Source organism: Oncorhynchus nerka, linkage group LG21 (genome assembly GCF_034236695.1).
Source record: "Oncorhynchus nerka isolate Pitt River linkage group LG21, Oner_Uvic_2.0, whole genome shotgun sequence".
Taxonomy (NCBI): Eukaryota; Metazoa; Chordata; class Actinopteri; order Salmoniformes; family Salmonidae; genus Oncorhynchus; species Oncorhynchus nerka.
The window spans coordinates 2,899,356-2,914,402 of NC_088416.1; the positions used below are offsets into that span (position 1 = coordinate 2,899,356).

General features: G+C 41.8%; 1 protein-coding gene across 1 annotated transcript in view; it reads right to left on the minus strand.

Annotated features, from left to right (window-relative positions):
• Nucleotides 1-9,727: 9,727 nt before the first annotated feature.
• The window catches only part of LOC115104398 (sodium/potassium/calcium exchanger 3-like), a 95,417-nt gene continuing 90,097 nt past the window's right edge, over nucleotides 9,728-15,047 (minus strand). The window contains exons 14-17 of the mRNA XM_065006203.1: nucleotides 14,825-14,939; nucleotides 14,550-14,662; nucleotides 14,386-14,451; nucleotides 9,728-14,150 (exon numbers count right to left, since the gene is read on the minus strand). Of these exons, the coding sequence (XP_064862275.1) occupies nucleotides 13,998-14,150; nucleotides 14,386-14,451; nucleotides 14,550-14,662; nucleotides 14,825-14,939 (447 nt within the window). The 3' untranslated portion in view covers nucleotides 9,728-13,997. The remainder of the gene's footprint in view (nucleotides 14,151-14,385; nucleotides 14,452-14,549; nucleotides 14,663-14,824; nucleotides 14,940-15,047) is intronic.

A 15,047-nucleotide genomic window follows, 5' to 3' on the forward strand; every position in this document is an offset into this window, starting at 1 on the left:
AAGGAGGAGTTGATGCAGGACCAGATGAAGCAAGCGGCCCATAGCCTGGTCCCAGGTCTGTACAGACACTTTAGTGTTACAATGAACATAGGTCGACAAGACAGCTCAAACAGATCTGGGATCAGGCTAAGCGACCCATATGTTTGGTGCTGAAACATTAGCGTGAAATTAAAGGGAGATCTTGGAAATGTCAGAGCTGTCTGAGACATACAGTGAAGATAAGCTTTCCCCTTCCTCTCCTCCTATTTTTATTCATCCTCTGCCAGATTCACCAAGAACCTTCAAGGCTTTACTTAGTCACAGTCAATAAATTCCCCCTCTGTCTCCCCTCTGTCCACCCAGATGATAAGGCACTGAAGTGCAAAGGCCTCTTGTTGCTGTGAGAGCAAGAGAGAGAAATATCAACAAAGAGAGGCGGAACAGGGCAGATCCAGAGAGAGAAGGAACATCAGAGGTTGTGTTCAACAGGCTACACCGTAGAAAAATGTTTTGCCACGGAAAACTAAAACATGTGTTCTGATTGGAAATATTCTGCTAGTACCTCTCAATTTCACAACATGTTCTCCCTACTGAACATGACCCAGGAGTAATACTGCATAGGGTGAGAGACCTGGAGGCAACAGAGCGGAATGAGATTCACACTAGAGTCACAGGTTCCTAGTTGATGCCCTATAAGTCCCCAAACTCTGTTGGTTACGTAATATGACTAACTGTAGTCTCAAGAGAAAGCTTGAGGCCCTACATGGCTTGAAAGTTCACACCGTACGAACTATGAAGACTTCGCCTAATAGAACCTTTACGTGCAGTTATGACAAGCACGAACCACTGTTGGGAAGGAAGGGAAAGACCAAACGTAGACACTGAAGCTAAACAACAGATACTGTAGCTACAGAGCAGTCCATTGCTTTGTAATGGAGAGAGAAGAACAAAAGGAGAGAAAAAGACTAAAAGAAAGAGATACTTGAGGTGGTTCCATAAACAACCCAGACAATCTACCTAGAAGAACGATGACTTTGGCCAAAGCATTTGCATAAAAATAAAAAATAAACACTTTAGTCTTCCAAGGAAACAAACACGTGTCGTTAAGCGCCAGACGTCGTCACTCTGTTCTGCCGGCCAACTTTCTGCTGGAAGGAGACACGCGCGGTGGGGTTTAGACGACCAGAGAACACGCGTTGAGTTACGCGAAGGCAGCTGTGACGTTCGCTAGCTAAGATCCCATAATGAATCACATTATATGGACAGATCCTTAGTTTATATGGACAGATCCTAGATCAGCGCTCCTACTCTGAGATGCTTTGTAGACCCATATTACTCTCAGTGGGATTATGTAGTGACTGAGCATAGGAGCTTATAAAGAGTCATGGACTAGTGTTGTCATGATACCAGTATCACCATATGACGGTACCGGATTTTCCTTGGCAAAAAAAAGAAAAACACGAAGAACAATCAACTCTCTGGTCCTTTAAAGCCTACTTTTGTCAAACATTGTGTGCTATAGCCTGGAAAAGAAACTAATATGACTCTGGGTGACAACATACAGCTGTTTGGTTCCAACATTACGACTGTTCTCCTCAGGAAATTTACTCCGCTTCATTTCTTGTTTCCTTTGCGTTCTTACTTCCTAGTATCGCGATATTGGTATCGTGGCAACGCTATAATAAACATTGCTTAGCACTACATAGCCCACCAGGAAGGCATTTACATTTACATTTAAGTCATTTAGCAGACGCTCTTATCCAGAGCGACTTACAAATTGGTGCGTTCACCTTATGACATCCAGTGGAACTGCCACTTTACAATAGTGCATCTAAATCTTTTAAGGGGGGGGGGGGGTGAGAAGGATTACTTTATCCTATCCTAGGTATTCCTTAAAGAGGTGGGGTTTCAGGTGTCTCCGGAAGGTGGTGATTGACTCCGCTGTCCTGGCGTCGTGAGGGAGTTTGTTCCACCATTGGGGGCCAGAGCAGCGAACAGTTTTGACTGGGCTGAGCGGGAACTGTACTTCCTCAGTGGTAGGGAGGCGAGCAGGCCAGAGGTGGATGAACGCAGTGCCCTTGTTTGGGTGTAGGGCCTGATCAGAGCCTGGAGGTACTGAGGTGCCGTTCCCCTCACAGCTCCGTAGGCAAGCACCATGGTCTTGTAGCGGATGCGAGCTTCAACTGGAAGCCAGTGGAGGGAGTGGAGGAGCGGGGTGACGTGAGGCATGGTGCTTGTTATGATACTATAGTAGTTGTTTACAGTGACTAGAAGGATAAACTTTGCAATTCCAATGACCAGCATGAACAGAGGTCTCTAGAGAAACACATGGAGAGAATACAAGCTCAAAATAAACACAGCCACCTCAACTTAATCTGTTGTTACAGCAAGCACCAGGCACCACCACCACCGCCCTATCAAAACTTACTTTCCACTCTGTGATTTCTGCTCCATGGTCAACACCAAGTGGAAACGTTGGGAGTTGTTTTGGCACATTCTGAATTGAGTCACATGACTCAAAGCACTGGGCCACTCCCAACTAAATGAGAACCAGAAATAAGGGTGAAGACTGAGGATGTAGTTCTCCACTTAGAATAAGTATGTGTAATGTCTCTCTCTCTCTCTCTCTCTTCAGATGTCTTAGCCACTGGGAAGCAGAGATTGGGAGACCAGGAAGGATGGGGCAGAGAAAGAGCGAGATGGGGGGAGGGAGAGGAAAGAGAGATGGATAAAGACGAAAGGAGGGAGCAAGGCCAAGAAACCAAGAGGGATGTTGGTTAGTTATGGCGACTCCACCCAAACCCGTCCACTAGGTCTCAAACTGAACCCACCAGCACTCTGTGGTGTTGAAAGGAAACCAAAGTAGGCCATAATATATAGTATTATGTGGGGAGAGCAGTTCAGGGTCTGCTGAGCGCTCCAACACCCTCTCTGTCTGGCATATTCTGAATTCCAATGACTTTAGTTCCCCTTGAAAATGAAGGGAAAATTATTCAAAAACTCCAGTTTTGGGGCATCCACAGTAGTATCCCGGCCCTTGTCCCAACAGGAGGTATTCTTCCTCTTGCCAGGCCGTCATTGTAAACAAGAATGTGTTCTTAATTGACTTGCCTGGTTAAATAAACGTTATATAAAATAAAAGGTAAAAAGTTATGTAGGCCACAGTGAGAGTTAATATAATTTTAAACTGGCAGGGTAGTAAATCCTAAATATACAGTTACAGAATCATTTCCCCAAGCCATACTAGGAAAGCCTGTGATATTGAAGATGTTTGAACCTAGACAGAAAGTAAGTGTGTGTGTGTGTGTGTGTGTGTGTGTGTGTGTGTGTGTGTGTGTGTGTGTGTGTGTGTGTGTGTGTGTGTGTGTGTGTGTGTGTGTGTGTTTCTATGCCGTGCAGGAGTAAAGCCACCGGTACAGTCTGATCCTGTGAAAGCGTTCAGTGGGATATGTCTTTGGGGAACAAAAGGGCACAATCCTCACGGCTGTAACTTGAGTGCCTGCTTCCTGATGACATCACCCACTAAAAAACCATGGATATTCCAATGTCGCCTCAGAAGGCAGAGAAATGTGTCTAGACCGCATTTGCAACCTCTGACTTAGCCAATGCTAGTTCAGGGGTTCTCAAACCGAGGTCCAGGGACCCCCGGTGGTCCGCAACGGGGTGCCAGGGCTCAGTGGAAAAATATATAGTAGGGCTGTGTAAAGGTTTTCCCCCTCCTCTTCTGAGGAGGTGTAGCAAGGATCGGACCAAGATGCTGCGTGGTAAGTGTCCATGTTTTTAATATGAAAAAACTCAACATGAACACTAATACAAACACAATAAACGTGAACAAAACCGAAACAGTACCGTGTGGCGAACAAACACAGACACGGAAACAATCACCCACAAAACAACAGTGGAACCCAGGCTACCTAAGTATGATTCTCAATCAGAGACGACTCACGACACCTGCCTCTGATTGAGAACCATACTAGGCCGAACACAGAAAACCAACCTAGAAACACAAAACATAGAATGCCCACCCAACTCACGTCCTGACCAACTAAAATAAAGAAATAACACAAGAACGTGACAGGCTGTCCCCGAATAAAATACATCTGGGATGTAGAAACAGACTTTGTTTGCTTGCCGTTTGAGGCGCAGAGTTTATATAGCCCTTATATATTAGGGCTGACCCCATTTAGTCGACTGGTTGAATGTTTGGTTGATAGGCTGTTGGTCGACCGAGAGTTGTGAGTTAAGACAATCAGAAATACTATCAGACATCCCCCAATGGGCACATTTATAAGACTCATTTTGTGCACAGGCCAGGTAGCCTAGGCCTACTTATGCGTAATACTATATGCGTAATCAGGTGCACGTCCTTACTTAACATTGACAGGAGTGTTCCAAACAAAAGACAATTAATAAATTGACAAATCGTAAATGGAAGTAAATTAACCCCCCCAAAATTCTCACAAGTGTAGCCCAGGTTGTGTGCTCTGCAAACAACGTGTCCACTCCTACAATGACAACAGTAAGACAGTAATAATGATATATTGAATGCATTAACAGAAATGACCGTAACCAAACACACATAGTAGATTAGAAATGATGGCAATGAATTGTAAATGTACTACTGGTGATACTGGTGTGCCATCCCACAATGCATTAGTCCACTCAGACAGGCCTCCACAATGGATTAGTCCACTCAGACAGGTATGAATCAGACAGGTGTCTTTGTGTGCCATACATTTTTTGTATATATTTGCCATCCGCTCGACTAAAAAAATCTATCGACAAAACAATCGACCTGTCGACTAAATGGGGTCAGCCTTAAAATATACATAATGGTATTTATTTTTAATCCAGAAAATCACATTGTAGGATTTTTAATGAATTTATTTGCAAATTATGGTGGAAAATAAGTATTTGGTCAATAACAAAAGTTTATCTCAATACTTTGTGATATACCCTTTGTTGGCAATAACAGAGGTCAAACGTTTTCTGTAAGTCTTCACAAGGTTTCCACACACTGTTGCTGGTATTTTGGCCCATTCCTTCATGCAGATCTCCTCTAGAGCAGTGATGTTTTGGGGCTGTTGCTGGGCAACACGGACTTTCAACTCCCTCCAAAGATTTTCTATGGGGTTGAGATCTGGATCTGGCTAGGCCACTCCAGGACCCTGAAATGCTTCTTACGAAGTGTACCTATGATGATAATTACAGGCCTCTCTCATCTTTTTAAGTGGGAGAACTTGCACAATTGGTGGCTGACTAAATACTTTTTTTGCCTCACTGTATATCCTAGACATGCAGCTTTCAGACTGTATACCTACATGTGTAACTACTCTGTCACACATCGAGGTTCTTGTGAACAAAACAAGTCTACAGTCCAACATCCACAAACACCTGTTGGACCAACAGTTATCAGACTTTAGTCTCAGTCTCAAGGTACGTTATACAGTAGAAAACAAAGACTCCTGGCTACTAAAATAACCTTCCATGCTCCCCTCCAAACGAAAAAAAAACACCTGGAGCGAGACACAGACAGTATCTGGCTTAATTTACAGTGAGGACATGGTCTGGGCCTGGCTAAGGGAAACAAGGGACTGCTACCATAGTAACATAATCAATCCATGGTCAAAACCCTTTGTCCATTTGTAAATTTTTTTTTTTTTTTTAATGGTTTTAAAAATCCTATCTGCTGATTCACATCCTCGTAACAGTGTAACTACCCACCGGCCGCCAAAATCTCTCTCCCTTGAACTTTAACCAGGAAAAAGATCCCCAAAATGATTATTGACAAACACCTGGTAACAATTGCTGACCAATGGGGTTGCAGGAGATGCAGTCGATTGTGGTATGTTTTCTGTATGTTCAGGTCTAGCCAGGTCTGTGCCAATGTGTTCTCCAATGTTTTCCATGCGCTCTTCTTGGATGGGAAGGCGGAAAGTTGAATGGACAGCTATGGGAAGAAAGCCCACCATCGCTTCACAGAGTAGCAAGGGGTGAGAGAGAGAGAGAGAGAGAGAGAGAGAGAGAGAGAGAGAGAGAGAAAGAGCGAGAGAGACAGAGAGAGACAGAGAGAGAGAGAGAGACAGACACAGAGACACACAGAGCGAGAGAGAGAGAGAGAGAGAGAGAGAGAGAGCAAGAGAGAGCACACTGCCTCCATACTTTTACTTGAGGATATGGTAGTGGTGTATGAGATTATGGTAGTGGTGTATGAGATTATGGTAGTGGTGTATGAGATTATGGTAGTGGTGTATGAGATTATGGTAGTGGTGTATGAGATTATGGTAGTGGTGTATGAGGATATGGTAGTGGTGTATGAGGATATGGTAGTGGTGTATGAGGATATGGTAGTGGTGTATGAGGATATGGTAGCGGTGTATGAGGATATGTTAGTGGTGTATGATAAGAGCGTCTGCTAAATGACTTAAATGTAAATGTAAATGTATGAGATTATGGTAGTGGTGTATGAGATTATGGTAGTGGTGTATGAGGATATGGTAGTGGTGTATGAGGATATGGTAGTGGTGTATGAGATTATGGTAGTGGTGTATGAGGATATGGTAGTGGTGTATGAGATTATGGTAGTGGTGTATGAGATTATGGTAGGGTGTATGAGATTATGGTAGTGGTGTATGAGATTATGGTAGTGGTGTATGAGATTATGGTAGTGGTGTATGAGGATATGGTAGTGGTGTATGAGGATATGGTAGTGGTGTATGAGATTATGGTAGTGGTGTATGAGATTATGGTAGTGGTGTATGATGATATGGTAGTGGTGTATGAGGATATGGCAGTGGTGTATGAGGATATGGTAGTGGTGTATGAGATTATGGTAGTGGTGTATGAGTATATGGTAGTGGTGTATGAGGATATGGTAGTGGTGTATGAGGATATGGTAGTGGTGTATGAGGATATGGTAGTGGTGTATGAGATTATGGTAGTGGTGTATGAGATTATGGTAGTGGTGTATGAGGATATGGTAGTGGTGTATGAGGATATGGTAGTGGTGTATGAGGATATGGTAGTGGTGTATGAGATTATGGTAGTGGTGTATGAGGATATGGTAGTGGTGTATGAGGATATGGTAGTGGTGTATGAGGATATGGTAGTGGTGTATGAGGATATGGTAGTGGTGTATGAGGATATGGTAGTGGTGTATGAGGATATGGCAGTGGTGTATGAGGATATGGTAGTGGTGTATGAGATTATGGTAGTGGTGTATGAGGATATGGTAGTGGTGTATAAGGATATGGTAGTGGTGTATGAGGATATGTTAGTGGTATGAGATTATGGTAGTGGTGTATGAGATTATGGTAGTGGTGTATGAGATTATGGTAGTGGTGTATGAGGATATGGTAGTGGTGTATGAGGATATGGTAGTGGTGTATGAGGATATGGTAGTGGTGTATGAGGATATGGTGGTGTATGAGGATATGGTAGTGGTGTATGAGATTATGGTAGTGGTGTATGGGGATATGGTAGTGGTGTATGAGGATATGGTAGTGGTGTATGAGATTATGGTAGTGGTGTATGAGGATATGGTAGTGGTGTATGAGGATATGGTAGTGGTGTATGAGATTATGGTAGTGGTGTATGAGATTATGGTAGTGGTGTATGAGGATATGGTAGTGGTGTATGAGATTATGGTAGTGGTGTATGAGGATATGGTAGTGGTGTATGAGGATATGGTAGTGGTGTATGAGATTATGGTAGTGGTGTATGAGTATATGGTAGTGGTGTATGAGTATATGGTAGTGGTGTATGAGGATATGGTAGTGGTGTATGAGGATATGGTAGTGGTGTATGAGGATATGGTAGTGGTGTATGAGGATATGTTTGTATAGGGGTACAAGTACTGCTTATCTGAACACATCAAACTGAACCAGGTCAGGTCAAACGCGGTCAGAGTAGCTACACCTCTGAACATGACCGTAGCAGACTTATAAATGGTCTGAAATCCCCTTTTCGATGTCTGTTCCAGACATATCCCTGCTTCTTTCAAACTTGTTCCAAATCTCTTGGCCAAACTAGTAGCAAACCCCTGAATGACTAAAGTTGTCTAAGTGTACTGTACTCAGAAGTAGAGTTAAGTCTGTAGATAAGACCTAGTCAAATACAGCACATTGGACATGAGGAATTCTTATTTGTGCCAGGAGAAATTGGTGCAAGTGTTATTCCTCTTAGACTGGAAAAGCATTAGACTAAGAGATGTATTACTGCTTGATGTGTACAACTCAATTCATCTACATTATCCATCACTTTGGACTTTCCAAGTAAGTCTGACTTGATACTACAGGTTCCTCATAAAAACTCACATCCAGACTTTCATATCCCCGAGCAGAAAGGTTATGTCTATATGGATATTCCTTTGTCAGCTATGAGTTACACCATTCATCCTTTTAACACTATTTAAAGCGGCAATCAGAAGTTGAAATCATAACAAAGGAGATCCACGCCCCTGTTTTGGTAAAACGCTGGATGGGGCTGGAGAAATGCAATCACTCTCAAATTTATAGACAGAGCTATGGATGCAAGGACTGACCATTCAGGATATTAATATTATAGTTTTAACCATGTTTTTAGACTGTATAGTTTTGGTTGACTTTTACTTTGTTTACAAACATTGGTGTAAAACAAGCGTATATTTGGGGTTCTGATGTGGTATGACAGCTCATGATCCATTTACAAGTTATATTCTTCAAGTATCAATGGGTACATGTCAGTAATTGAAGTCCAACATTGGATGTAGCAACAGCTGATCGCCGCTTTAACGTGCATTCTTTTGTTAGACTTTATTCAACCAGAAAGACCAAGTCTCCGATAAACTATATATATTTGTAAGTCAACTAAAATCTGTATTTATGACCATATCAAAAGAATAAGTAATCATTCGTTTACAGTTCACAACTCAATTGGCCATAACGACAATATTGTTAAAACTGCATTAGTAAGAAACCAATGTTTGTAAACACTTATGGATAAAGACGGCGTAAAGTGCTTACCTAAAGACAAAGTCCAGTCTCCTTGTGGCAGAAACCACACAATTCCAAGTGGTCTATGCGTGGTGCAACCCGAACTCATAGAGTTTTACTTTTGTTTCATATAGTTTTGCATCATATTGTATAGTTTCATTCTTTTGAAGTTTCATTCTTGCCAAAACGTCTCCATTGCACAACTCCAGTTCAGTTCTGCACACCTCGCTCAGGCTCAACCCTCTCCGGGCAAAACACTGCAGCCCGAGTGCAAGGCTCGAGCGAGTGCTAACTTCTAGATCACATGACCAGTTCTGGAACGTCTTCATGCGCTGATGGGGATGTTGGACGACTATTTCACAGACCTACTATTTATTCTTTGTGTACTGTAGGCCTATAAACATACACTTATTCCACAGTTGTTTAGATTGATTCATTTTTCAATATAGTGGGAGATTAGAACATCTGCAGGACGTTGGTGTAAGATGCTAAAACAAACACCCCCAAAAGACTTTCAATCAAAAGTAGCCTACTGTGCCAAATACATGACAATCACTACCATTTATAACTCAGCTACCCTATGTCCATAAACCTTATTCAACCTTTGTCCACGTGAATTCCTTCCTTTGGTCTTCTCATCCTGCTGACTTTCCAGTGAACACTTGTCAAGTCGAAAAGAGGTCTTCTGACCTCAATGGGTCTTTCCTGGATAAATAAAACTTAAATAAAAAAAAAAATACATAATCACAATAATAACCATGTAGAAACTATTGTACTGTATGTAAATCTGTTTATTGCAAGAAGACCCCTGGGAGCAAAATATGACCGAATCCCTCCTAAACACAGAGTACTAAGAGAGGCTACGTTAACCAGAGGCCCTCAGGAAAGAAAATGAGGATTTACAAACAATTCCAAAGACATGACAGTAAAATGACATTGGTTCTTGTTGAAACCAATTAGGGAAGTAGACCTACATTCTAAATACTGTATTTCTTTCAAATAAATATGCTCGTCATAAGTTATTTAAACATTGTTTATATTCCCTTTTGATATGAACAGTATCAAAACAGAGCCTTTTGATCATGAAATACCTTAATTCAAACGTACACACAAAAATAAGTAGACTTATCATGAAGAGACATGCAGACTAACACAAAATTCCTCTTCCATTCACTTAAAAGTGCCCAAACTGTTTTCTATGTGGCAAAATCAACCATCTTATTGTTTTACTCCCCCTAATTGAAACTGTACAAATACCACACACTGAGTCTGAGGATCATTCATGTGGCTACAAAGCCTCAAAAAGAAGACGGACTAGTCCTTTAACCTGGTAACCATTGGCAATCCTCATAAAAGTAAGCAATAGTAGACATTCCCAGTTATCACATCTCCACTTTTGGTTTGAACACATGCTGTGGATACAAAGCACTGATACAAAGTGGCAATGCTGTTGTTGACAAAATATGTTACTGTTTTGTCTCCAATACATGAACACATCCACAATTGTTGTTGGTTTGAGGCCTTAACTGAATACCTGAACCTGTATTCACGAAACGTTTCAGAGTACCCAGTGCTGATCTAGGATCAGGTGGGTCTGTTAGTCCATAATGAATCAGATTATTTGGACAGCTGGGACCTGATCCTAGATTAGCACTTCTACTCTGAGAATCTGTGAACACGGGGCCTGGGATATTACCAGAGTTCAAGAAGCACTGTTTAGAGAATACATGTGTTGTGCGAGTGCGAAAGGTTTGCTTGCTAGAAAATGTAGAAACTGACACCGTTATTACTAAGAGATATCAAATCTAATTCAATGGCTCCAAAATGTAATTTACTTCACTGCCCCCTGGTGGCTAAACCAGTCTAGTTAATGTGCCATGTACTGCATCTGCCAAAGTGTTCATTTTTACAAGATACAAACGCTGCAATATATACTATTTGAAATAAGAACTATACAAAACTTATAAATGATAAAGTTCTATATTCTTAAATATAAACAACATAGTCAGGTTTCCAGTATTTTGATTATATAATTGGTACACAGAATCTCAATAATATAGAAAGAAGAACATAAAGCATTCCATTTACAACTGGATCCACATGATTTTCTGATACCGATAGAGCAGACATGATCCGTGAATAAATGAATCCATAAATAAATCAATCATGATTATGTCTGCTCATTAACAAGATTTTCCATGGTCCCCCCCCCCCCCCACCCACACCCACAGACACAGACACGCACAAAAACATACTTGCACACATGCGTGGTGCAGACACACACACAGACAACACAAACACACACACACACTTCAATCCAGCTTTAACTCGACAGTCCTTACATCACCTACTAGTCTAAAAATACTTATTTTCCTTAAGTAGAAATGTTGTACTCGAACTGGGTAGAACATATTCTACTATTGCGTAGAAGGTATTCTGCTATTGTAAAAGATTCTATAGCCTAAAAGGGTCCTAAAGTGCAGTAGTTACAGTTACATACAACTAGATGCTGTACAACAGAAACGTATCATATAGCGTATCTCTGTTCAATAAAGTGACGGTGCTGGATTTCAACTCCAGGGATATCCTTTATTTACAATCATTTTGGGATCAATTAGGAAAAATATACAGTACCAGTCAAAGGTTCGGACACACCTACTCATTCAAGGGTTTTTTCTACATTGTAGAATAATAGTGAAGACATCAAAACTATGAAATACATATATGGAGTCATGTAGCAACCAAAAAAGTGCTAAACAAATCAAAATATATTTTAGATTCTTCAAAGTAGCCACCCTTTGATTTGATTAGAGCTTTGCACACTCTTGGCTTTTTCTCAACCAGCTTCATGAGGAATGCTTTTTCCAACAGTCTTGAAGGAGTTCCCACATATGCTGAGCAATTGTTGGCTGCTTTTCCTTCACTCCGCGGTCCAACTCATCCCGAACCATCTCAATTGGGTTGAGGTTGGGTGATTGTGGAGGCCAGGTCATCTGAGGCTGCACTCCATCACTCTCCTTCTTGGTCAAATAGCCCTTACACAGCCTGGAGGTGTGTTTTCAGTCATTGTCCTGTTGAAAAACAAATGATAGTCCCACTAAGCGCAAACCAGATGGGATGGTGTATCGCTGCAGAATACTGTGGTAGCCATGCTGGTTAAGTGTGCCATGAATTCTAAATTAATCACAGACAGTGTCACCAGCAAAGCACCCTCACACATCCTCCTCCATGCTTCATGGTGGGAACCACACATGCAAAGATAATCAGTTCACCTATTCTGCTTCTCACACAAACACGGCGGTTGGAACCAAACATCTCAAATTTGGACTCATCAGACCAAAGGACAGATTTCCACTGGTCTGATGTCCATTGCTCGTGTTTCTTGGCTCAAGCAAGTCTCTTCTTCTTATTGGTGTCTTTAGTAGTGGTTTCTTTGCAGCAATTCGACCATGAAGGCCTGATTCATGCAGTCTTCCCTGAACAGTTGATGTTGAGATGTCTGTTACTTGAACTCCTGAGGCTATTAACTTTAATGAACTTATCCTCTGCAGCAGAGGTAACTCTGGGTCTTCCTTTCCTGTGGCGGGCCTCATGAGAGCCAGTTTCATCATAGCGCTTGATGGTTTCTGCGACTGCACTTGAAGAAACTTGAAAAGTTCTTTAAATTTTCCGGATTGACTGACCTTCATGTCTTAAATTAATGATGGACTGTCTTTTCTCTTTGCTTATTTGAGCCGTTCTTGCCATAAGATGGACTTGGTCTTTTACCAAACAGGGCTTTCCTCTGTATACCACTACTACCTTGTCACAACACAATTGATTGGCTCAAACACATTAGAAAGGAAAGAAATTCCACAAATTAACTTTTAACAAGGCACACCTGTTAATTGTAATGAACTCCAGTTGACTACCTCATGAAGCTGTTTGAGAGAATGCCAAGACTGTGCAAAGCTGTCATTAAGGCAAAGAGTGGCCCATTTGAAGTATCTCAAATATAAAATGTATTTTGTTTAACACATTTTGTTGGTTACTACATGATTCCATATTTGTTATTTCATAGTTTTGATGTATTCACTATTATTCTACAATGTAGAAAATAGTCAAAATAAAGAAAAACCCTGGAATGAGCAGCCGTGTCCAAAACATTTTGACTGGTACTCCACATCCCACATACACTTGGATATATTTGGAGACGAAATAACTCAAGAGAAACTGTACTGTACATAAATATATCTGACTGCAAATAGAAGAGATTGATAAGAACTCTCCCTGACAGCACAAAGCTCAAGGAATAGACTCGCGATTAGCATGTCATGCTGTCTTACACTTTGCGAGAAGACATGGCTGGCATGAGAGCATCACTGTTTGGTCAAGTCACTGCAGTGCACTCAGCTTAAACAAAAATATCCTCCTCCTCTTCTTTGATTCTTGCCACTTCACCGAACGGTTGAAGAACCGGACCAGTCTAAGTGAGAGCAATATGTCAATAAACTTCTCCATGTCAATATTCTCTTCAAATATTTACAGCACACATGGAATCCTGTCGCATATCCATCTTAACTTAAAACACCTTAAACAATATGTATAATATTTATATCCAAACATGTACAAAGAGTAAGAAAATAACACAATCCTATTGGCTATCAATCGCCGTTAGCCAATCATTTTCTTTTTGTCAGTTAGCAGCTTATACATCGACGTCGATGATAATACAGTTTAGTTTATCCAAACCAATGTCTTCAGTTTACCTGGCAACAGAAAGCTAACAGGAAACAGTCACTACTACTTCCTGTTCGGTTGACCTTTGACCTCATCATGTTCCAATGGGACTTTCTCTTACGTCTTCTCTTTTCCAGCCAAAACCAGACGAACGCAAATCTCCGTTCATCATTCGCTTGTATTGCACCAAAGATAAATTAAACAACTATTATTTCAAGATAAAAATCCACTCGAGGGTGGGGCGAGCAGACAGGGAGCAAAGACCTGTGGCAAAGACATCCTCCAGGAGCGAAAGCGGGAGGAAGAGGAGGAGGAAGAGCACAAGGATCAGAGGATCTCGCGGCACATGGGCAGGTTGACGAAGATGAAGACGTTGAACTCGATGAGGACGGAGAAACAGACGAAGACTGCGTACATGAGGAGACAGGTCAGACCCAGTCGACGGTCCAGAGTCCATTTGTTTAAGTGGACGCCCAGCACCTGAGGACAGAGGAAGAGAGGAGGAGGGAAAGGAGAGATTAGATTTGATTTGGAGTTAACATAGTACACTACATTTCTGTGTGTTTCATAGATAGACCATAGAGAGTGATAGGTTGTTGGAGGTATTCTAGGCAGGTTACAGGTGAAAACATCAGCAAAACACACTGGTTTATAGACAGTTGTTTTGAAGCTATAGAATTGGGGTTAGGCTGATCCGAGAACAGCCTGTACTCACTGTGAGGAACACTGAGGCCAAGAGCAGCGCAACAGAGAAGATCAATCCTCTACTGTTCAGAGAGATCTGAAGAGGACCCAGAAACACATGATCAGCTCTAAGCCTGTCTACAATGTTGGGAAATAGTACAAATAAATAACATGGGTAATAGCAGGAATCCTCACAGTTGATCCATAGTCAATGCAGAGGGTCTGTAAAAGCCAGGGCAGGCCAAGGCCCACCAGAATATCAAACACATTGCTGCCAATGGAGTTAGAGATGGCCATGTCTCCCAGACCTAGACAGAAGAGAAAAATCTATCGTAATACATTGCACTATAACGCCGTACTTTGTGTGTGAGGTACCGCAGTTCAACAGCTCTGAGTAACCTCATAAAAGACAAGTGTTGTGGAGTTGGTTCTGATGGAGTGGTCTCTGTGTGTCTCTCTCCCTACAGTACCTTGGCGTGCCACGATGAGGCTGGCCATGCAGTCTGGAACACTAGTCCCCGCCGCCAGGAACGTGATGCCCATGATGACATCAGGGATGCCAAGCGTGTACCCAATCACAGTCACCTATAGTCAATGACAACATGGCAGTCGTACCATTAGAATTGTAACCGAGGCTAGAATGGAACCGTCACACATGGCATTTTTCTGCAAGACAATTACCAGACCTCAACA